Source organism: Notamacropus eugenii, chromosome 1 (genome assembly GCF_028372415.1).
Source record: "Notamacropus eugenii isolate mMacEug1 chromosome 1, mMacEug1.pri_v2, whole genome shotgun sequence".
NCBI classification, from domain to species: Eukaryota; Metazoa; Chordata; class Mammalia; order Diprotodontia; family Macropodidae; genus Notamacropus; species Notamacropus eugenii.
The window spans coordinates 442,416,422-442,442,354 of NC_092872.1; the positions used below are offsets into that span (position 1 = coordinate 442,416,422).

The window sequence follows — 25,933 nt, forward strand, 5'->3', positions numbered from 1 at the left end:
ACTCTAGAAGAGGGAAAGCCTGTTGTTACCCAAGCCATCTTTACATATGAATGTAATTAGCAATAGCAATGATATTAATGATGATGCTTTGCTGTTGTTCCCTAAGATTCATAGGACCTTTGCATTTGACATGCACCTCAAATCTATTTGTTGTCTTTCCCATTAGCATGTGGGGGTTAGATAGTTTTCCTTGAGAAAAGACTGTCCCTCCCTGCCTTTCCTATTTCTACCTCAACTCTGAACAGGACTTTGTACATAGTAAGTGTTTAATAAATGCATCTTTCATTCATTCATTATTCATTCATTCACTCATTCATTCATATATTCTTCTAGGTCTAATTTTTCATCTTTCTAATTTTTATATTCTACCTATCAATAATTATACAAATCTGCAGAGCCCTAAAATGAACTGAACCCCAAATTTAATATGATCAATTTCAGCTCCTAGAAAGTACCACCAATACTGTCAACTCTCAATTTCTTAGGAAAGACATGCATGCATGCAGTCAATGAACATTTATTACAACCATCTACTATGTGCCAGATACTGTGCTAAGCGTCAAGATACAAAGGCAAAAAAAAAAGATAGTCTCTGCCCCCATGGAGCTCACAGCGTAATAAGGAAAGACAACAAATAAAAAGAAGCCAAAAGGAGGGGGAAATGGGAAGGTAATCAGCATTGGAACATGATGAAGACATGCAGGCAGGTAAGAAATGATGAGAGGGCTGCCCTGGGCCCTTCCTTAAATGGAAGAAACAAGAGGAACTCTCAGATGTCTGCCCTCAACCTATTCCAATCAGATGGAAGGGGGGTCCCAAGGGAAGGGGATATACAAATATTTGATTTTTCAGAGTTGATGCAAGTTTGCAGGAAGATAAGCTACTAGAGGCAATGAAATCCAGGAGATCAGTTGTGTGGAAAATGACAAAATGGCTGATTGTGGCATGCATAATCAATGAATACACCAGTACATTCTGAGAAAATAATTTATTTTGTTTTACATTTTAAATGATATTAAAAGCTCTAAACAATCATTAAAGATATACTGAATTTGTTCCAATTGGAATTCCAATGACTCTTTCCTTAAAAAAAAGCAAAAGAAAACTAATCAGCAACTCCCCATAAAGTTCTCTTAAACCTGATACCAGAACACTCAGAATACATCATGTTGAGTGAAGGGTGGGTATCTTATTCCTCTTTCATCCAAATTTAGTCTAAAATGGATTGACTAATATTTATGGAGATCACAAGGGCTTTACTGACATATGATCTACTTTTCCCTGCAGGTATTTAACATTTTATAATTTATTTTTTTACAAAGAAAATGTTAGATACGGAGAGGAAGCAGGAAAATGTTCCTGTTAACTACTGCTACACTGTGTCAAAGTAGCCACTACACAGTAGTCAGCATGAGATATGCAATGACAAATAGGCCCTGGAGATACTTACTTGGAAACTAAGGAGCTAGAACACAAGAGAAAGCTAGGAAAATAAATATCAGTATACATTCCTTCTCCTGCCTTCTCAGTGAGCTAGTGGCTCAATTACCAATGAGGTTTAAGGACATTTACAGTCTTTCTCAGAGGATACTGATGTCTTTTGCAAGAATGATGGCTATTAGAAGGAAAGGCTAACCTTGCCATCTGCATTTGCTTTCATAATAATTCACATAGAATTCCATTTTTGAGGGCCTACAATCATTCACTTGTTATCTTTTATTTCTTCCACCCTTGATGCTCAGGCATTGTCTAATCCCAGTGGCACTGGTGGTAATAGTTGAATAACAGAGCATTCACATTGACTTTCTCTTGTTTGGAGGAAGCCCAAAGTAAAGAACTTAAAGCTTCTCACCCTCTCCTTCTAATCTGCACTGGTCCTTTCTCTGTCTCTACCTCTTCTCCTCACTCCGGGTGTGAAAACCATGAGATGGAAACTATAGCTGTATATAAGTACAAAACAAGATACGTAAAGGTGAACATTAGCCTGTGGGAGAGTCATTAGGTAGCTCTGTGAATTTGTTGTGTCCACTGGAAATAAGGAACCAGGATACCTTCCTCACTCCTTTAACACAGGTTATTAAACACCAATCTCATGTCTCTACCATGTTCAATGCACCAATGGGATCTAATGTAGCAGTGCCACAGACCAGTCTCTAGACTTGTTTTACATTTTCTAGCCCTCTTAGCTCATGCAGATGGTTTAATACTCACTTAGTAGCTAATCTGCCTCTTGCTGAATAGATGTTTAATACCGAGTCCTGGAAGAGTCATTGAGACAAAGTCCCTGGGCATCATTATGAAAACTCCTCATGTTTGGCAAGTTGTATCTCCTAATGTTTCTACAAACTTCGCACATGAACACATCACTTTCTGATCAGGAATGACCACAGTCCTCAAATAGGTTCAGGCAACATGCCATTGATAGTCAACTAAGAATTGTAAACTTGGGTTATGTCATAGCCCATAGTCTTTATAAAGTATTGGCACAAGGCAGATGTCACCATCCTTCTTCAGGCTAGATAAAGAGAGAGCAATACATTACAAAGTCATAAGGAACCAATCCACGACTTAGATCTTCCTTACCAACCTTTGGATGATTGAATTTCATTTACAGAATAAGAGTGTTTCTGACTTTGCATATTTATGACATAATCTATTTAGTCATATTTTATTAAGGTCAAAATATTTCCCCATGACCCACAGCAGATTAAAAAAAATCAGTGTGTATTTACATATAATTTCCATACATAAGTTCTTTATCCAGTATTGCCCATGCAGAAGATTGAAAATTATAAAGAAAGAAGAGGTTTTGTGAATTTGATTTTGAGTGAGGTGATGATTTTTTGTAATTTTTTTGGCTTTACTCTTTTTTAAGTGCAACTGCTTTGAGGAATTAGTCAGAATGATAGGCACTCTAATCCAGAAACTTACTACCATCCCATCAAAAATATCAGGAGTTATTTCTAACCACATTATACTCTTTTGATTGCCAAGCAATCTTGACAAGTCTAATGTCTGAGGAGGTGCCTATATGGTAGTCCCAGCAGTATTCTGGTGATAAGATTTTTGTGGGTTTATTGAGAAGGAAATACTTGTTGAGATGGCTTTCATCATGCCACTCAGCTTCAATGTCATTTTTCTTGTCCTGAAGAATTCCCTTGAAGCATTCCTGGGTGAGGTTGAGAACCCGAAGGGGTGTGCCACCAAAAATGGCTGCATGGTAATAGAAATCTCCCTGGCCAAAAGGGATATATGCTGCAGATTCAGGTCTTCTCTCATAAGTAAACTCACTGGGATCGGCCTTATACCACCATGCCTGGAGTTGAGCTACTAACTCACCCAGAGTTTCTACCCCAAAATCATCCTTGAAGATCTGATCCACATCCATGCAGAAGAGGAAGTCAACTTCATACTGGATGTGATTTATAATGTGTTCCCCAATGGTCTTCATGCGCATCATGCTAATATCCTGCCATCTCTTCTCTCTGTTGATTTCAAATACTTTAAATGTACGAAGGGGACCCAGCTGTATCCAAGGTATCTTAGAGTAGTCATCCACCATGATGTAAAATATGACTCTCTGGCCAACCATGAAGTACTTCTCAGCAGATGTCATGAACTCCTCTAAATATCGATCAAGATACCTATGAAACAAACGAGAAATAAGTTATCCCCCTAGATGATGATAATGAGGTTTAGTGACATCATGCTGTCATATAAAAATAATAGCTAGCCTTTATATAGGGTCATACACACACACACACACACACGTACACACATATATGCTATCTCATTTAGTCCTTTTAACAACTTGTGAAGTAGGTGCTATTAGTAAGCCCATTTTACACTTTAAGAAACTGAGTCAGACAGAGGTTTGAGAAACATTCTTCTGAGAAGGGGACTGGGGATGCTCACATGGCTCTTTGCTGGCACACCAACTGTAGTGATAAAAAGCTGTGTTAAAGAGAAACTGAGGCATAAAGTTCTAAGCATGATCAATTTATTAGTAATGCTAGCCAATATCAATAAAATGGGTTCCTTAGTAGTCAGATGCATCTGACACATCAAAGACTTTTCCATTATCATGCAGCTAATAAGTTTCTGTAACAGGATTTGAACTCAGAGCTTTCTGACTTCAAATCTAGTACTGTACCACCTTGCTGTCATCCATACTGTCCTTCCCATTTTCTCTCAAAATTGATAGTATGGATGGGTTTTGGATGGATGGTCTATCTAGGTACCATAATATTTTGCCTCTATGTCACAATTTGTCACTGGCAAACTGAAATGCAGAAAGGTTGGCCATGATAATAGGGAATGCATAAAAAACTATGCCACATGAAAATCAATTGAAGAAATTTTGTATGCCTATGTGTAACTGAAAATTGATGCCCCAACTTATTTTCTATTATATTCCATGTATTATGTATTAAGGATCAATCAATACATTATGTGTTAATTGTGAGTTTGAACTCCCTAAAACCTGTAACCTCAGCTGCCTGTTGTGAAATTATATAATTGAAATTCTTTGAGAACTGTGTCTAATCAGCATATCTAATCAGAATTAATATTGGTGAATCAAATTCAGACTTGATTGTACATCTATAAGAGTTTAACTTTCCTATTACTCTGGGATAAAATCTAACTATAAAAATTTAATCTGTGAGCTTTTGCTGACCATGGGGAGGGGGGGGGGGCGGGTGAGGTGGGAGATGAGTCAATCTTGCAACAGGATGTTTGCCCACCATGAGGCTTTCCAAAGGATGTTAGTCCTGGGATTTTGGTCCACTGGGTGAGAAACTGATGTGAACAGCCTCAACCAATTAGAACTGAAATAAGTCTGTATAATCACTGTGTAAATACTATAGAAGAGATGATCTATCAGATGTATCCTTGACTACTAAGCAGTCTTGGATCCAATTTATTGCTAGCCATACATTGATCATGCTTATAATTTTTGTGCCTTAGTTTCTCTTTAACGCAGATTTTTATCACAATAATTGGTGAGCCACCTAGGAGCCAAGTAAGGGCTCCCAACCTTGGCCTTGATCCAATTTTTCTTGGAGGCAAGTAAGCTCCTGAATGGAGATTCTTATCAACAGAACAATATAGGAAAGTCTCTAGGGCACTTAGTTATTATAAAAGCAGAATTTAAATTTATAAAAAGTCTTAAAACTGATTATAAGAACTAGATTTTTAGCAAAAATTTCAAAGAGGAAGTAAAATTCTTAAAGAAAAGGGGTAAGGGAGGGGTGGAACCAAGATGGTGGCATAAAAGCAGAGACTTACTAGAGCTCTCCCCAAACCCAGTCAAATACCTGTAAAAAAGAACTCTAAACAAATTCTGGAGCTTCAGAACCCACAGAATGATGGAGTGAAGCAAATCTGCAGCCCAAGACAGTTTAGAAACTCAATGGGAAGCTTCTATTGTGCAGCACTCAGAGCAGAGTGCAGTCCATCACTGGCCGTGCAGGCACAGACAGGACCTGAGCAGGTCTAGGGGGTAGTGCATTACTGGAACCTGTGGTGGTTTCCAGACTTCACCACCCCAAAATGTCAAGGACAAATTAGAAGGTCAATGGAAAAAAAATCTGTTGAATCTATATGAGAGAGTAGAGTTGTCTGGCCCCAACCCCAGGACAGTGGAGGAGGTGGAAGACCCATAACAGCTGCAGCAGGGACAGTTAGCAGTTGCTGTTTCTGGAGCTCTAGGCCCACAGATTGTGGGGGGATCGAGTGGCTGACAGTACACCCCTACCCCCAGCTCCACTGAAAACAGAAAACTAAGTTGGCAAAGAACTCAAAAGTCCACTAAACGGCTGGGGAAATGAGCAAAAACCAAAAAAAAAGAATCAGACTATAGAATCTTACTTTGGCGACAAGGAAGACCAAAATATACAAACAGAAGAAGACAACAAAGTCAAAACTCCTATATCCAAAGCCTCCAAGAAAAACATGAATTGCTCTCGGGCTGTAGAAGAGCTCAAAAAAGATTTTGAAAATCAAGTAAGTGAAGCAGAGGAAAAATTGTGAAGAGAAATGAGAGATGCAAGAAAATCATGAAAAACAAATCAACTGTTTGCTAAAGGGCACCCGAAAAATTATTGAAGAAAATAACATCTTAAAAAATATACTAACCCAAATGGCAAAAGAGATCCAAAAAGCCAATGAGGAGAAGAATGCCTTAAAAAGCAGAACTGGCCAGATAGAAAAGGAGGTCCAAAAGCTCACTGAAGAAAATAATTCCTTACAGATTAGAATGGAGCAGATGGAACTTAATGACTTTATGGAAAAACAAGAAATTATGAAACAAAATGAAAGGAATGAAAAAATAGAAGACAATGTGAAATATCTCATTGGAAAAACAACTGTCCTGGAAAACAGATCCAGGAGAGACATTTTTTAAATTATTGGACTACCTGAAAGTCATGATCAAAAGACATAGTCTTTCCAGAAATTATCAAGGAAAACTGCCCTGATATTCTAGAACCAGAGGGTAAAATAGATATTGAAAGAATCCACCAATTGCCTCCTGAAAGAGATTACCAAAACTCCTAGGAATACTGTAGAAATTCCAGAGCTCCCAGGTCAAGGAGAAAATATTACAAGCAGCCAGAAAAAACAATTCAAGTATTGTGGAAACACAATCAGGATAACACAAGATCTAGCAGCCTTTACATTAAGTGATCGAAAGACTTGGAATATGATATTCCAGGAGCTAGGATTAAAATCAAGAATCACCAGCAAAACTGAGTATAATACTTGAAGGAAAAAATTGGTCATTCAATGAAGTTGAAGACTTTCAAGCACTCTTGATGAAAAGACCAGAGCTGAATAGAAAATACAATTTTCAAACACAAGAATCAAGAGAAGCATGAAAAGGTAAACAGAAAAGAGAAAATCATAAGGGATTTACTAAAGTTGAACTGTTTACATTCCTACGTGGAAAGATAATATTTGTAACTCTTGAGATTTTTCTCAGTATCAGGGTAGTTGGAGGAATTATATATACAGACAGAGCGCACATGGTAAGTTGAATATGAAAGGATGATATCTAAAAAAAATTAAATTAAGGTGTGAGAGGAAAATATTAAGAAAAGGAGAAAAGGAAAAATAGAATGGGGTAAATCATCTCTTACATAAAAGAGGCAAGAAAAAGCTTTTTCAATGGAGGGGAAGAGGGGGGAGGTGAGAGGGAAAGAGTGAACCTTGCTCTCATCAGATTTGGCTTAAGGAGGGAATAGCAAGCACACTCAATTCAGTATGAAAATATATCTTACACTACAGCAAAGTAGGAAGCAAAGTGATAAGTGGTGGTGGGGATGACAGAAGGGAACACAAATGAGAGGAGTGGGTAATTAGAGGTAAACACTTGAAGAGGGACAAGGTCAAAAGAGAGAATAGAATAAATGGATAGGATAGGATGGAGGGAAATATAGTTAGTCTTTCACAACATGACTGTCATGGAAGTGTTTGCATGACTACACATGTATAACCTATATCAAATTGCTTGCCTTCTCAATGGGGGTGGGTGGGGAGGGAGGAAGGAAGAGAAGTTGGAACTCAGAGTTTTAAAAATAAATGTTAAAAATTGTTTTTACATGGAACTGGAAAATAAGACATACAGGCAATGGGGTATGGAAATCTATCTTGCTCTTTAAGAAAATAGAGGGAAAAGGGATAGAAAAGGGAGGGGTGTGACAGAAGGGAGGGCAGATTGGGGGAAGCAGTAATCATAATGCATGCTGTCTTGGGGTGGGCAGAGGGGAGAAAATTTGGAATGCAAAATTTTGTGGAAGTGAATGTTGAAAACTAAAAATTAATTAATTAAAAAAAGATAAGGGGTAGGAATTCAAGAAAAATACACAATCCCAGGAACTTCTTTCTTAGATTGGCTGCTGGCTAAAACAAAATAGCCAAGTTGCAAATTCTCCCTTCTTTTAAGTGGCAGTGGGCCAAAGCAAAACAGGCTTTCTAGTGATAAAAAAAATTGACTACTTAAATTCATTATGTTTAATTATCTTTTCTAAATTGGCTCAAAATTGAGAATCAGTCTCTGGGTCCTTCTTTGTACTATTAAAATCCTAGTAGGGTAATCCTGAAGACCATTTCTATATAACTGGCTGTTCCAATCTATAACTGTCTGAAAAGAGAAATCATCATATTCTATGTCTTAACTGGGATGGGTGGGGGATGCCCTCTTCTCTGGGGGCACCAATATAGAGTCACTTGCAGCAACTTTCTAATAAATACCCTCTCAGAATCACTTGTGACTGCTATTGCTGGTTTCCTAATCAATATTCCTTTACAAGTGACAACAGGGACAGACAGTAGTGTTTCCAAGTGAACCTCCCCCCACCTCCTGGGAAAATTGCTTAAATCCTAAAATCAAAGCAAGCTGCCAATTCACCTGGGAATGACAATTGGCCATTAAATTAAGCAACCTTTGGTCTAAGACTGCTAGAGATTCAACTGGTGAACAATTTTGACCTAAATTTGGCACTTTGGGTTATTGCACATTAGAGAAACTAAGAATGGCCATCAAACAATCTTACCCAAAACAAATGAACCATGTTTACACTTGGTGTGCACCAGCCCTGTCTGATGGGACATGCTCCTTAAAGGGCCCACTTCTGACTATTCTGTTCTGACTTCCCTCCTCTTTTTCTCCTTTGTCCTATTTGTTTTCCACTATGGTAAAAGAACTAAACTCTTTTGGACAAGAGGGACTAGCTGCTGGAGACTTTTCTTTCAAAGAGAGATTTATACCTGATGTCACCCAGCCCAGAAACATGATACCCTTAAAAGTCTATCTTGTTATATCAGAAATTCCCCAATAAGAAGGAAGAGATAAAGAAATGAAGACACCTAAGCAGAAACCTCAGGCAATCTTGGTCACTACCATTACTAAGCCTTGCCAAGGAAACCTCAAGAAGAGGAATGCTTTTGTTGCCCAGAAAGGGTTACATTTTGCTAGGTATTTCATCAAGAAGAAAGACTTACAGAAAAATGAAAAATATGATAGTGGGAAGACCTAAACAGAAATTTAGGATATAAAAGGGTTGAGGTGTGTCTGATTGGTGTTTGGCACTTTCCAGATGTTCTGTTTTGTTCCACGTCCTGGTAACTTAACCTAGCTTTTACCTTTGGTCTAATCAGTCAAGGAAAAAGCAATACAGAAAGTGAAATTTTCAAAAGTCTTCAGAAAAAACCCCCAAGACTTTCTTTTCTCTATATATTTCCAACTCTACCCAAGCTGGAAATGGCAGAGATGGAAGACAGATTCAAAAAGATCTTTTTTTCCTAGCTTATACGGAAAAAAAAATAAAGCATAAATTTGTAACCAACCAATTTCTAAATTGCGATTTGAAAGTTTTTATAAGTCTTTTGATTAATTTTGGAGGTACCAGTGTGTAGAGTTTGTTTAAAAAGGAATAGAAATTTGTAAAGTTTGATGAAAAAATTGGCAGATATATTAGATTACTTTTAATAAAGGAGAAACTTTAGGATGACTTGAGGTTTTAAAGTTGCAGTTTGAATTTAAAGAACTATTTTAATAGCCATGAAATCTGTTTAAGAGAGATACAGTTAAACAGAAATTTAGAAAAGTGTTAAGATTAGGAAAACAGTACAAGAAAAATTAGAGTAAAAGTCCTGTGAGTTTAAATAATTCCACAAGTCAGAACTTGAAATGTTTGCTATATAACAGTAAAGCAATATGTTGGAATATTAAAGATTGTTATTAGATCTCTAACTGCTCACTTTTATAGTGAGTTCTGCTTTTCCAACTGTAGGATAACAAATCCAGTCAGTTTCACTTTTGAATCAGTAGAATAATTCCCAAGCAGTTTCAGTTTGTGGTTTTTTGATGGAATTAGTTTTAATTTTAATGTAAATTTTTTAAAAGGTATACTTAAAAACTGTCCTTAAAAGAAATGATGAATTTATTGCAAGATGGAAATGAGATTTTTTTCTGATTAAAAGGCAGAATAGGAAAATTTTTGACCACATTCAGTTTCCTCTTTCCAAAATATTAAAGTAAGTAAAATTGGAGTGTATTCGCCTTTCTATTGCTTACTGCTTTTAAACACCAAGCAAGCCCTGTTATTGGTTCCTACATCGTGACTACTGGATTACATACTTCTGGCAAGTTTTACAGAAATATTCAAACTGCACAGTGAAGGTGAATACCAAGGTGTTCCCAGTTTCTGATTTGACCTCGGAGAGAAAAACTTACTTTAAAATGAAGAAGGAACTGAAAAGTAAGTAAAATTTAATGTTCTGTGAAGGTAGGTAGGGTAAGAGTTACTGAGAACAGAATTTAACAAGAACATAACATTATAAGAGTAAAATGAGTTTATGCTCACTTTGTGTGTGTGTGTGTGTGTGTGTGTGTGAGCACGTGTGTACTTGCATGAGGTGCTCAGATTACAAAAGATCAAATTAAAATAAGTATAAAGCTTAAAAAAGCTAGTCTAAAATACTGAAGTTTTGAGAGGACAAAGTAGAGTTTGCAAATTATTTTAGGAAAAATAAACATTTTATTGATTGAAATAAGAAGTATATAAGACAAAAATTATCAGTTGGAAGCTTATAAAATCATAAAACAAATTACAGAGCTTTGGAATATCTACCACATGATACATTATAAATTAGGTTAAGAAAAACAGAAGAAATGGATTTAACTTTTGAGTGATTCTAAAGGAAACTGAGAAAAAATTAAACCTGGAGCTCTTAAGAAAATTATAGTACCCATCAGACAATGTTTTTAGTAGTGGAATTCCTGCTAACTCTATACAAAGTTAAAATTGTGCTTTAATAAAAGCAGAAACTTTAAACAAGAAATTATCACATTACAAATCAAAAGGATCTTTCTAATTCAAATCATTGTTGACATTTTGGCAAATTTAATTATGGACCATATAGGATAATAATCTGCTTTACTATAAAAGAATTAGTGAAATATATTGAAGTATATCAATCATTTCAGTATAAGTATACTATCAAAAAGTGTTGTTCAATTGTTCTAGTCAATGGCCAATTTTTTGTGACCCCATTTGGGGTTTTCATGCCAAAGATACTGGAGAAGTTTGACATTTCCTTCTCTAGATCATTTTACAGATGAAGAAACTGAAGAAAACAGGGTGAAGTGACTTGTCCAGGGTCATACAGCTAGGAAGTATCTAACACTGGATTTCAGCTCAGGTATTGCTGCCCCCAGGTAGGTCCAATATTTTATTCCACTGTGCCACTTACTGTTGTTTAATTTATATTTAATTGTTTTAACTAGAACCAAAGAGATGTTCACAATTACATTCTAACAATTGAAATCTCATCATCACTTTTCAATCTGAGTTCATTTTATAAAATTAAACCTTAAGTTAATGAAAAACAGTCAGCCCTGAAATGTGAAATCCTAGTGGTTAAAGAAATTTAAAGAAATCCTAATGGTCTTTGTGAAAAATTGAGATTTTAACATTAGTGACTACACAGTTTTACTTGATTTAGTTGAAATTTGTTCCAAACACTAAATTAATGTGCTCTCACATGATCCGTTCTCCTATTAGCAAAATTATTGCAAAACTTACAAAATTTTTTTGTGTTCTCTTCTAAAAATCCAGAAACTTGTTTGTCACTGTCATAATTTTTCTTGTATATGAGAAATCATTTTATAGGGATTTCTTTTCATTTAAAATCATTGGAAAATTAACTCCTCTTTTGATGACGGGTACAACTAAAACTCCTAACTGCTAAATCTTTAACTGGATACAACAATTTAATTACATATAGCATCAGAAAATATCACAAACTTTGTAAAAGGAAGAGGCAATTAGGAACTAAAATCTTTCACAGGTAAAAAGTGTTTACAAATTTCTTTGTAAACATTAATATTTTTGGACGGTAGATATGACTAGTGTAAAAAAGATGAATTTTCTACAACATTATGCACATTATACATTTAAGTACCAGCACCAAAAGTAACCTGCCTTTATATAATGCAATTAGTTTATAAGTTGAGGAAGGAAAACAGCTAAGATATGAAGAAAACTCTAGATAATAAGTTACTAGTGTGAGAGGAGTGGGAAAGATGCTCTAAGGTACCAATATCTCTCTGTTCCTGTGCCATAACTGGGTTCTAGTAGATACCCTTGGTCACTGCCAAGTAACTTCTTTGTGAAATAAGTGGATGAATGCTTCTCTAGCATGAAAGAGGTTAACTTTGAAAGATAAATGACTTTGTCTCCAGTTACCCTGTTTATTAACATGTTGTGACACTACGATGAGAAACTCTCTCTTAGCCAAAGGGAGGAACCTTAAACTTTGCAGTTGTGCTGAGTGAGTTATATTTGGGTTTGACTATCAGTTAAAAAACAATGCGATTGTAAGCAATTCTAATTACCTCAAAGGTCTCAGAGAACAGTTAAACTCTCAAACATACTAAAGTTTGGCAAGTATTTCCAGCACACAGTTCCTCTGAAAGGATGAGGAAACATGGACTTTTACTTGGCTATTAGCATTAACATCTACAATTTTCACTATTATACTTTGTGGAAATGATTGCCCAGGTCCTTGTTGAAAGCCTTATTTAAAAATAAAATAAGTTAGAGTATAGAAGGTTTTGTTGGAATCTTAAAAGTGAGATTCAGACAGACACTACTTTCCTCTTCCTATAATTGTAAAGTATTTACCACAGTGTCTGTCACACGGTAAGCTTTATAGAATTGTTGTGTATTGTTACTGAGTTACTTTGAGGTCCTAAAATGAATGGACTTTTTATGTAAAGCAATGTGGAAATGTGTTCAATTGAATTAATGTTACTCAAGTTGTAAGAAGTTTTACAATACATGAGATTGTGTATATTCTGTCACATTATGCATTGGGCTGTCTGGTTTTCCAACTAGCTGTGTTAATTATTAAATGAGGTAGTTTTAAAAATGATTAATAATGACAACCTCCTTATTGGTGGCTTCTGACTGAATAACATATGCTAGCATAGTACTATTACTATAGTGAGGAATCATTTTAAATTGCCATTTGAATTACAAACAGTAGAGACCATTCAATGCTTAATCTTATTAACAATAAAGAAGACATTTTGCCTGGATCTCCTGAAGTTTTCTTAACCCACTATGTGAGTCATATGTCTTACAATTGATAGAGTTTTAGTTTATAGGAGATTGACACTACAATATCCTATTGTTATCTTGATAGGATTATAATATTTTCCTAAGGAGAGAATGAATTAGATTTAGATAAAGATAAAAAATGAATTTAAAATGTTTGAAATCAAATGGAGCATACAATTTTCAGTAGTAACAAGATATGTGTGTGCACACCATTGGCTCTCAAATACAAATGATTTAACACACAAAGAGCTCATTTTACAAGTCAGGCCCTCATGCATTTCCTTTTTAGGATTGATAGCAGTGTTTATATAAGGTACAAAGTTCGAACCAAACAGTCAGGGATAGGACTTAAATTCTCTGAAGTTTCAAATATGGGTTCCAAATTTGGTGTTCAATAGTCCACTGCCTCAACTAGTTACCAAATTGTTAGGATCTGTTTTGCAAAAAGCTATGGTAAGAACATCTAGGAACCTCTGCCAAGTGCCTTTGAACCAGACAAGTAGTCCTTCTACCAAACTCTGCCCCCCCTTCAGAGATCATTTGAGATCTCCTCTAGAATGGAAGCTGCCCAGTTAACTTGGGGTTTACTAGCTAGATTGCTTCCTCTCTCTCTCTCAAAACCTTCAACCCAGTTTACTCTGAAACTCATAGATGGGACCACAATAGGTCCCTGACCAAGCTTCACTTAACAGCTGTATTTTGGGGCCCTCCTGGCTAAGAATGCAATGGTAGCTTTCTCTTTGGAACAACAACCCTGAGGGTCTTCCTCTCCCAGCCTGATGTTTCTTCTTTCTCTTTCTAATTAAAGGGACCATCCCTTGAATCATTTCTTAAAGAGGCCTACTCACTGAATGGACATTACTTCACTCAAAGTGAGAACCTGAAAAGGTCTTAGCCTAAAAGGGCTAGGGTCTCCCATTGCATCCTGGGCCCATCTCCAGTCATCCTGATGAATATCTGGCCTCTGGACCCAGGTGGCTCAGGAGGAAAAAGTGAGGCTGGTGACCTTGCACAGCCCTCCCTCACTCAAATCAAAGTCATCTGCAAGTCAAGTCATCATTTCCCTGATGTCATGGTCCTCTTTGAAAACGAAAGACAAATACAAGCAACAAGAATGGAAGCATGAGTTGTTTCCAGGAACCACAAGAATACCTGAGATATCTGAAACTCAACTGAAGATTAAATGTATATTGGAAGTAGGCTACAAGAGTACAAAGGCACTTAAGCATTATATTACCTGGAACTCATGTAAATTCTTCCTTTCCTATACACCACTACAGGGGTCGGAAACCTGGGACCTCAAGGCCAATGTGGCCCTCGAGGTCCTCAAATGTAGCTAAATTATATTTCATCAAAGGGCCACACTTGAGGACCAAGAGGGCCACATGTAGCTTCAAGGTTTCAGGTTCCCCACCTCTGCCTCACTGTCTCTGTAAATCTAGTTTACGGAACAGGCCTGCCCCCAGTGGGTTTTGTCAATGTACTGGCCTTAGTTACCTAGGCTTTAGTCTGTAGAATACGCTGCTCACCAAAGTATTCTTTGTCAAGGAGTCAAGGGAGCCTATTCCTATCTAGCTGCCACAACCTGCAGATGGAAAAGGCATGGGAGACTTACCATCTTTTGCTGAGCCATTTCTTACATTAACCAGCCCCAGTAATAATCAATTGAACCTCATATGACTGACCTTGCATAAAATGCTGCAACTTGTAATTACTGCTCTGTATTGCCTCATTGCTAATTTAATTCCAACAGATACTGATCATTCCTAATCATATCAATTTGGTTTAGAGATGGTGATTCATTAGAGATATCTCAAAGAATCCAAAGGGGAAATATGAAATTAAAATTGATATGCTACTTTATTTTTGTATTATTTTCAACTTACTATGTATCAGTAATCAATACAATATGTATTGGTCAGCCCCTTCAGTTGCCTATTGTGAATTTATATAACTGAAATTTCATGATTTAATTATTGACTGAGAATTGTATCTAATCAACGTATTTAATCAGAATCAATATTTGTGAATCAAATTCAGACTTGGCTGTATATTACTACATAATACTGCATTAGTAAAAGCTATGAATTTAAATTCTCTATTCCTATGGGTTAATGTCCAACCACAAAAATTCTCATCTGTGAGCTTTTGCTGACCGTAGGAAGAAGATAAGTCAATCTGGGGATAAGATGTTTGCCCACCATAAGAATTTCCAAAGGATGCTAGTTATGGGATGTTGCTCTACCTGATAACGAGCTGATGTAAAAAGCCCCAACCAATTAGGAGTGAAATATATCTATATAGTCACTGTGTAAATGTTATTAAAGAGTTGTTCTGATTGTCAGATACATCCTTAACTACTAAGCAGTCTTGGATCCCATTTATTGGTATTTTCTAGCCATAGTAATAAATTGATCATGCTTGGCAACTTTATGCCTCAGTTTCTCTTTTACTTTTCCCAGATTTTCATCATAACATAGCCTGGAGAAGAGAAAACTTAAAGAGGCAGATTTCAACTATCAAGTTGAAACTCAGTAAGAAAAAACATTTCAATAATTAAGCCTCTCTCAGTGGGGAAGAGGCTACCTCAGATTGTATTGTATTTTTTACTATCAATGAAGGTTTTCAAGGTTTGGCTGAATGACCACTTCTAGGGGATGCTGCAGAAGTGATCCTTATCAAAGTTGAGAGATTGGCTTAGATGACTTTGAGATACTTTCCAATATGAAATTCTGATGTATTATCTTGACACTATCAGGGTCACATTCTAAATAGTTTTCAAAAAATTCATTTCAGATTCAAATCATTTTATTCATCTACTTCACAATTTTTCCACAGTCTTTCTCATCTTATGAGAAATGTCCCCTTACCCAAGAGTGGTCCTCAGTAGAAACTATCCCAGTACAACACAGTAGATCAATGGTTTAATATAAACATCAGCTCAGACTCTCCATAATTCTTCTCACAGTGATCCTGGAACACAATCTTTCATATTTGTTCTGAATATAGGGAAATTATTCTGAGTTTAACATGTTCATCATAAGTTCTATCTTCTGATTTTATGTTTAATTTGGATTTACTTAACACCAGTTTCACTCCATGTTAGCCATGTGACTGTAGGCAAGTCATAGGCATAAGATTTGCTTATGGGGTGGGGGGGACCTTGGGGGCCAACTAAGATTAGGTAACCCCTCAATGCTTTACAGAAGAAACTGAGGTCTAGAAAGAGGAAAGTGAATTGTTCAAGGTAGCACATTTTGTGAGGAATTCTAACCAGTAGAAGGAAAGCAGCATTTTAAGGCAAGCTACCTTGCCACCTCATTGTGTCCAAATTTCCTTATTAGTAAAATGAGAGTAAAAAATCAATGGTCTCTACAATCTTCACATTAGCACTGTGCCTAACACATAGTAGGTACTTACAAATTTTTGTGTGTATGTTTGTCCTTTGTTGCTGAAGAAGACCATGCCATCAGAGAAATAATGACATGACTTGCACTTGACTTTTTTTGGTTTGTTTTTGAGTGAGGGAGGGCTATTGATCGACTGAAGGATCCTTTCAGGTTTAAAAAATTTTTTATTTATTTTATTCTAAACACAAGAAAGAAAATAAGCATTTCCATAACATAGTAGAACAGAAAAAAGGATGATCACACATGAAACTGCAAATCTATTCTGTACAACTTGCTATGCCTTTTAAATATATGATAAGGATATCATGGACCTCCCTCTCCCCCCTCCCCCATAGCTACCATTAAACACGAACTTGTATATATTTGCAAAATCCTTCTATTTATCAGTTTTTTCTCTATATGCAGATAATGTTTTCTTTTGTAAGATCATTTATAGTTAATTTGGTTATTTGTAATAGTCAAAATTACTTAGTCCCTCAAAGTTGTTCTTAAAACAATATTACCGTTATACTGTACAACATTCTCTTGACTGCTCATTTCACCCTTCATTATTTCATACAAGTCTATCCATGTTTTTCTAAGATCACCAAGCTCCAGATTGAAATTTATTATCCAATGGTCTTTAATTTCTCTATAAGCTTCAGTTTCCTCTTCTTTAAAATAGAAAGAACATATGTATGGTCTACCTTGTAAAGCTACAATAAGTAACTTTTAAAAAAATTATAAGGGGCTATAGAATTGGGAGATAGGATCTAGAAATAACTCTAACTGTGAGACTCTTATTTTAAGGATAGAGTTACAGTTATTTCTGAAACCATGAACAATAAGTAAATCAACTTCGCCATTGTTCCCAAATGGGGTGTGTCAATCTTTTTCCTTAGGGCCTCACTCACCATTTCTTAACTTTCTGGACCAAGTTCCCCTTCTCTAACCACCACTCCCTAAGAAGTATGGTTTTCTTTATTATTATTCCTCCTGGGGTGGGGAAGGAAGGGACAGTTTTTGCTTTTGTACTTGTAACTCCAAAGTATTAGACCTGGGTTTGGCACTTAGCAAGCATTTAATAAATGCTTTCATTACCCATTCATTCACTAATTACTGACCACCAGGGGGCAACGGGATACCAGATTGTTAGTCTATTCAATTACGGGATTCCCTTTCTGTACAGATCCCCTATCTGAGTCTCCCACCTCAACTATCTATCATTCTTGTGCTCTGCATGAGAGGTCAGGGCTTAAGGAACATGAATGCTTATCTCTTTCCACCTGGCACAGCTCTTATAACTTAGGTAAAGGCCTAGATGGCATCCTTACCAAATTCAGAGAATTAACATACCAGGGGTCAAAAAGAATTCAGTGGGCTACAACACTGGATGATAGTGATGAAGTTTAATAGGAGTAAATGTAAAATCTTATCCTCAAATTAAACAAAAATCAGTATCATAAGTACTAGATGAGAAAAGAGTAGCCAGACAGCTGCTCATCTGAAAATGATGTGTGGACTTGGGAGATGGATTCAAGATGTCAGAATGAAAGGACCACAGGAATTGGATCCCTCATATTCTAGCCTTTAAATAGGGCAACTTAAAAAAAAAATACATGCATATGACAAACCTACTTTGTTTCTAGGTTTTCATTAACACACACGTACACACACCCCAACTGATTTTTTTCAAGAAGAAAAAAATGAAAGACAGAAGCTGACAAAGAAAGGTGAGTATGAATGCAGAATTATTTTCTCTAGCAAAATGCTAAGAGAATCTGGATATTTGATGATGTTGGTAAGTTTACAAAGAGATACAACCACTCCAGTGAAGTACTTGAAAAAACAATCTTCTAAGAAGAAGAAAAAGATAAGTATTTAAACAAGCATGAGAATTGTAAATATGGTATTAGCTAAATCTCTAAAGGGTTAAGAAGGGTATTTCAGAAAAATGGAAAAAAGGAAAAAGGAGGGTCAGGGTGCAAGTGGGATAATTCCATAGTTATGCTCCTCTGTCTTTGAAAAAGAAGTTCAAATTAAGGTAAACAAACAATAAACCTGAGAAATTCAGCAAAACAATGGTAGAATCTTGTGATTTGCTGCAGAGGGAAATAAGCAAACATGGAAGCTAAGATAAAGAACAACTTACAATCAAGGAAATGGAAAGATCAGTACAGTAAAACCAAATGTTGTGCAATAATGACTATGCTTGGCCTTAGAGAAGAGATGAAAAAATGCACCTGCCACTCCCACCCATTTTTTAAAAAAATGAAATGTTGCCATAAAAATCTTTGTTATTAAAAAAAAGGTTCACTGGTAGGGGAAGGGGGCAAGGTATATTCAGAAATTAATATTAATTAAGGGCATGTTCTAGAAAGGTTGTGAAGATGAAATTGACAAGCCGTGGCAACACCTTAGTTGTGGGGCATGAGAAAGGATGAGGAGTCCATAATGACTCCTATGTTGTGAGCCTAAAGGACTTGGAAGATAATGTTGCTTTCTACAATAAATAGGGAAGGTGGGAGGGGGAGCATCTAGGGGGAAAGATGAATTCAGTTTTGGACACATAGAGTTTAAGATGCCTGCTGGAAATTCAGTCCAGTTCAAGAGGCAGTTGGAAATATAGTGGCTCACTATAGTGAGATTGGAAGTTAGCAAAGACTGGGGCAAGAAAGGAAGACTTGGGAATGATCAGCATATAGAAAGTAAAGTGCAAGTCATGTCATCACTTCTCTGATGGCATGGTCTTCTTCGGCAACAAAGGACAAACACGATCCTGTGAGTAGATGCAGATGGCTGAATGCTAGCTGGGTAACTCACCTCCTCCTCTCCGGTCTGCCTCTCCTTCCCCTTCCTTCTCCTCTCCAAAGGAAGGTAAATTTGAATGGCCAAAAGTTGCCCAGTTGACCTGGGTTTTACTGCCTCCTTTCTTTTCCTCTTTCCTTTCCCTTTTCTCCTCTCCTCCTTCCCTCCCCTCCCCTCCCCTCCTCTCCCCTACTTTCCCCTCCCTCTCCTCTACCCTCTAGCTTTAGATTGATTATCAGTAGTAACCGTTGCTGTTTCCCACCCAGCCTGAAGTCTTTGTTTTTCTTGACTTCATTAAAGGGGCCATGCCCTGTTTACTTCTTAAACAGGCCTATTCAATGGATGGGCGTTGCCTCACCCTAAGTGAGTATCTGTCCTGGGACATAAAAAATGTGATATTTTTATGAGAGTAAAATGATTGGCATATAGCAATGATAACCTCCAAAAGATTGGATAACATAAATCTGTAGTGGAACTAGTCAGCATTACTGTGGGCCAGCATTCAAAAGTATTGCCCTAGCAGGGGTGGGGAAGGCAGATAGTGTATGAAACCAAGGCAGGGTGAGATAGTGGACAACAAGACAAGGGGGAAAAGAGATTAAAGAGTCAGGTAGCAAAGTCAATGTTTAACTGGTTAACTAAAGGACTGAGATTTTGAAAGGAGGAAAGTGAGGCCAGAGCAGGGTTGGTAACCGAGAAAAACAAGGAAGGGTAGAATGACTATAGGTTTTGGTGGATTAGAGAATCTAAACCCTAGGGGTGAAGCAAGAGGAAAGCTAGAAAAACAGGTAAAAGAAGAATGTCGGAGTTATATGAATTGTGGAGGTAGAATACCCAGAGTGTTAGTTGTGATTCTACTAAGTTTAAATACCAGAAATAATAAGAATAAGAAAGGGTTTGTTCTCTTTTGACAGAATGACTGATGATGAACTTAATAAGTATGAAATGCAAATTGCTTGTGTCACCCAATAAAAACAAGATTACTTACAGAAAACACATTTCATTCAGGAAGCTCTAACCACATTTCAGAATTAAGAGGTAATTTAAAATTTTCCACTCTATCCCCAGATCATGAAAAAAGACAGGTGAACTAAAACCAGAAAGCATTCATTAGAAAAGATAAAGGACATTTATATTATGCAAAGGCCAATGCAAAATTAAAGTCTATCAATATTAAATATACATATACTTGATAATTCTATAGCAAAATTACTAAAGGAAAAACTCACAGCTTTGCAAGAAATGGAATCTTTTTAAAAAAAATATATAAAATTTCCATTACCAACTAATAAATTCATAGTAAATTCAACAAAAACATAAATGTGTGTGTGTGGGAGAAATTAAAGAACTGAACAGAATATTAAGCAAATTAGACTTCATAAATGTATGGAGGGAACTTAATGGGACAATTAAAGAATATACTTTATTTTCTATTGTTCATACAACTTACAAAAAAACAAATAACCATGTGCTAGACCACAAAGAAGATATAGGCAAATATAGAAAAAAACAAAACAAATCAGTCATTTATAACCCATAATGCAAAAAAAGAAAACCCAATACTGCCTAATAATAAAGATTGATACAATGAATAAAAGTTGTAGGCCCCATAAAATTTTTTAAAATTGCCTACTGTATAATGACTTGGTGAAAGAAATTATTACACAAAATCATAGATTAAATCAAAGAGAATTACAATTCAGATAATTCAAATAACAATCTATGAGATGAGGCCAAAGCAGATTATAGGGACAAATTAATAGCCCCAAATGTCTTTGTCAGTGAGAGAAATAAAATGAACAAACTGACTCTTTCTGCAACTAAAAACTTTATAAATTAAAAGGAATGAGCAACAAAATCCTGATCCAATACTAGAAGTTAATATTAGTATCATACTGTCAGAGTTAAAGGTAATAACCTTCCTCTTTGTTAATAATCAATAATCAAATTATTTTTTCAGGGAATATACATTCTCTAGTGTTTTTCAGAAGTGTGTTAAGAAATGTATGTCTGCCTAAAAACAAAATACATCAGCATATTTTTAAAAAAACACAACTTAGAAAAGGAACAAGCTAAAAGAATGAAGAAAAGAAATAACCAAGATCAGAACAGAGCTTAATATAAGTGAATAAAAGAAGTAAATCTAAGAGCTATGCATTTGGAAATATTTTAACAAATTAATAAACAATTGTTGAGTCCAATAAAGGGAGAAAAACCAAATCAGCAATATTAGAAATAAAGAAGAAGATACAAGGTTAAAAAAAATCAAGATAATACCCTCCCCACCATTACAGGCAGATTCTCCAACCTCAGAATTCCTGTTCTGTATGTTTTGTAGGTAAGTAAAGGAAGCATGGTCTGGTGAAAATAATATTGGATTTGGAATCTGAAGACATGAGTTTAAATTCTACCTCTGTCTGACTTACATGATACTTGGCAAGTCATAATCTCTCAGGCCTCAGTTTCCTTCTATGAAAAATGAAGCTGTTAGACTGGATGGCCTCAAAGGTGTCTTCCAGATCTGATGCCAGATCTAGATTTTAGGGCAAGAAGCCAATCCTAACGATCCTTTTCAATGCTGAAGACTTCCCCTCCAAGTTTACTTCCAATTTATTTTGTCTGTATCTTGCTTGCCCATCATTGTTTGCATGCTGATTCCTTCATTAGATTGTGAGCTCCTGGAAACAGAAGATTGTTTGCTGTTCTTTCTATCCCAGTGCCCAGCACAGCACCTCACACATCATAGATGTTTAATAAATGCTTGCTGTCTCAAATCATAAGATGCTGGAAACATATGCAAGGATCCACAACTAGTAAGTATGAGAAGCAGGAAAAAGAGAGGCACAAAATGAAAAAATTAGTAATAACTGAACAACCTAAATTAAACAATCTCAGATGGAGAAATCAGGCAAACCACTGAAGATGATTCACAAAAAGAGGCAGGGCCCAAAGGTGAATTCAAAGATGAATTCTATCCACTACATAGGAGTAAAGAGTTTCAAACACAGAGAAAGATAGTAGGCCTCCTACCATCTTCTATGAGGCAAATATAATGTGAATATCTAAACTAAATATATACAGAGTCAAGAAAGAAAACTATAGATCAAAATCATTAAGGAATACAAAATTCACCAATAAAATACAACATTCATTAAAAAATAAATCCATCATAACCAAAAAGTATTCGGAGAAATAATATGTAAATATTGTCAACAAGAGGAAAATTAAAGACTATCTTCATGTCTTTATATTCAGATAAAGCCCTTGATAAAATATAGCAGTCATTTATGTTGAAAACGTTTGAAAATATAACATTAGAAAGACTTTTCTATATTATAATATAAAGTATCCTACTTTGACAGGGTGTCCCCAAAGTCTTAGTGCAGTTTTAAATCATTAAAAGCTTTAAGCTGTTAAAGCTTAAAGCCAAACTAAGACTCGGGATGCCCTGTATTTGAAACCACAAACTAATATTATGTACAATATACGACAAACACCAAAAGAATGTCAATGAAGAAGAGATGTTAAAAAGGAAGATCAATCTTCACCATTCTTGCTTATTAATCTTGATAATGGACATATGACACTTTAAAATTTGCAAGACATATCACCTACATGATCTCATTTGAATTTTCAAAACAGACCTACATGGTTGATAATACAGGTGTTAGTATCATTAACAACTAACAATGCATGAAAAATAAGCCAAAGGCATAAAATTTAATCTATCTCTATTTGTAGAAGACAAGGAAACCCACGATAGTCAACAAAAAAATTAACATAACTCTAGCAAAGTATCAAGATACAAAATAAACCCATAAAAACATTTATATTTCTGTATACCACTGCCAACAGAAACTGACAGAAATACTGCCCATAAAACAAAAGGACACAAACTGAAAATATACTAAACAGAAAAATAAGCTCTTAATCACCACATGAAAAGATGCTCAGACTCCTGAATAATCAGAAGACAATCTTATGACACCACTTGTGACCATTAGAACTATAACAATAGTGACAACAAGTTCAATGTTGGCAGGATTGTGGCAAAACAGGTACTCATTCATTGTTGGTTGCTTTGTAGACTGAAGTAAACATGCTTCAGAAGGCAACATTCTAATACGTGACGAGTCTGAAAATAGATTGTACCTTTAACTTCGGAAATCCATTGTTAGGACTTGATCTCTCAAAAATTCACAAGGAAAACAGTATCTATGAAAATATCCATAGCTGTTTTATTAATACTATCAAAAAATTGGAAACAACATACACATTCAACAATTGGAGAATGGCTAGATAATTTTCTTTTGGTGAGGCTGTGGGTGGGAACTAGATCTATGATTTAGTGAAGTTCTGTTGAAGAAACCACCAGTGTTAGTAACCAATATTGCTCAACAATTTAAAGATCTGGAAAGTTGTCTAGAGGCATTGAGAGATTAAGAGAACTTGACCGTGTTATATAGTATGTTCCAAAGGCAGGACTTGTATGCAGATTTTCCTGAATCTGAGGCTGGCTCTCTACCCACAATTCTACGTAGCTTCTGAGCTAAATTAATTATGTTATATTAATGCAATAGAATATTATGTTACAATGAAAATGAAAAGTATGGGCAAATATATCAAAGTTTTTACAAGGTGGTGCAGGAAGAAATCAGCAGCATCAGAACTGAATACGCATTGACTACAATTATATGTTTTTAAAGAAAAAGAAAAACAGAAAATGACTAAAGGTGGGAGAATTTTTTTTAGTCACATCTAAAAGGGGACATCCTATTAGTTTGTTGTTCTTAAGTCTAGGAGCTGAAGGTAAAAAAATGTTCCCCTTGTTTTATATATTCACTTGATTTTTAAAATAATAAAAATATCAGCTAAAATAAAATTTTATAATTAAAAAATAAGATCTGGGGGATTTGGTGGACTGATCCAACATTGTGATATGGTAACAGATGAAAGCTAATGCCATATTGGACTGTATGAAGACATGCACAATGCCCAGGACCAAGCAAGCCATTATCCTGTTTTGCACTACCCTGATCAGACCATATCTGGAATGCTATGTTCCATTCTGGGCACCACATTTTAGGGAAGAAACTGAAAATCTTAAGGATTCTTAGTGGATGGTAGTCAAGATGACAAAAGGTCCCAAGTTTAGTTCATTAGAGTCAAATGAAGGAATTAGGGATTTTTAACTTAGAGAGGAAAAGACTTGAGAGCAGGAGCAAAGGACATGACAGTTATATTTGAGGACTGTCCCAAGGTAGAGGAATTGACATTTGCTTTGCAGAGGGCAGAACTGAGAGCAATGAGTAAACATCATGGGCTACAGGCTGTGTAGGACAATTCTAATCTAAAGATTACTTTAGAAGTTGGTGTTTCCTTTTCCAAGGAAGCTGGATGGCCATTTGCTGGCAATGTTTCAGAAGAGATTCTGGTTCAAGTACAAGCTGGATATGTCGTCCTAAAATGTCCCTTCCAACTCAAGATTCTGCAATTTTCTATGAATCCGTCCCCCACGTTAAACCACAGGTCACAGAAAAAAATATCACTGGAAGCATCTTTAGAATACAGAACAATTAAACTAAAAGAGGCTAAAGAATCCATCTCATTCAGCCTCTTAATTTCATTTTTAAAATTCGAAATAAGCACCAAGACAAGACAACATTTCCATATACCTAGTTAATTCTGAGATTGGGCATGATGCGCAGTGAATACTGTAGAAGATTGCTTTATGATTGGTTATTTCAAAATAAAGACTAACGATGACTCTTAACCTGGAATCAGACAAAGTTAAGAATGCTTATATGAGGTTAGTCTGTATTCTTGAAGGGATCATCTTGCTATTGCTAAAACTATCTCCCTCCTTACTTTCACAGTAAAGTTCTATAACAAGGGCAGGCAAACTAAAAGTTTACATGTTTGGTGAATCCTGATTTAATACTAAACATCTCAGAGTTTCCGTAATAGGATGCAAGTATAAAAGAACTGTTTATTTTTTCTATTCTAAAGTTTTGGTCACTAATAATTATATATTCATGTGTAGAATTTGGTCCATAAAGCTTATCATTCTTTCTGCATGATTTTAAAAAAATATATCTTCAAAAGGAAGATAAGACAATTAGGAAAAAAGATATGATGTGACAAAAATGTAAGTTTTAAATTTTAATGGAGTAAACCACTCAGAAAATGCAACAACATTAGAATGTTTTGTTTAAGATAAACTTATAAATTAGTTTGGATACTGGCATTTGGTTCCTTACTCCTGCCTTGGAATTTTTGCCAAGTTTTTGGGCCTCCCTAAATCTCCAACTGTGTTGTGAGGATATTGTAGAACATTTTGTAAAACACTTTGAAGAAGCACTGAGATGCTATGCCAGAGGTTTAGTCTTGTCTTCCTTCTGCCCTTCATCTATAAGTTTTATTGGGAATGGTTTTGAATGAATTATGAAATGCACAGCTTACATAATCATTACACAAATATTTGATCAAATCCCTTTTTTTCTTTTAAAATACCCCTCCTCCCCCAAAAAAGAATCATAGCCCCTGGATTTAATTTTTGGAATCTTTTGTCGCATCTTTGTAACATTGTGATTGTATCCTATGCCTGCT

At 35.8% G+C, this 25,933-nt stretch overlaps 1 protein-coding gene across 1 annotated transcript in view; it reads right to left on the reverse strand.

Annotated features, from left to right (window-relative positions):
- Positions 1–973: 973 nt before the first annotated feature.
- GGTA1 (glycoprotein alpha-galactosyltransferase 1 (inactive)) overlaps positions 974–25,933 on the reverse strand; it is a 125,207-nt gene continuing 100,247 nt past the window's right edge. The window contains exon 7 of the mRNA XM_072631799.1: positions 974–3,644. Coding sequence (XP_072487900.1) covers positions 2,951–3,644 — 694 coding nt within the window. The 3' untranslated portion in view covers positions 974–2,950. The remainder of the gene's footprint in view (positions 3,645–25,933) is intronic.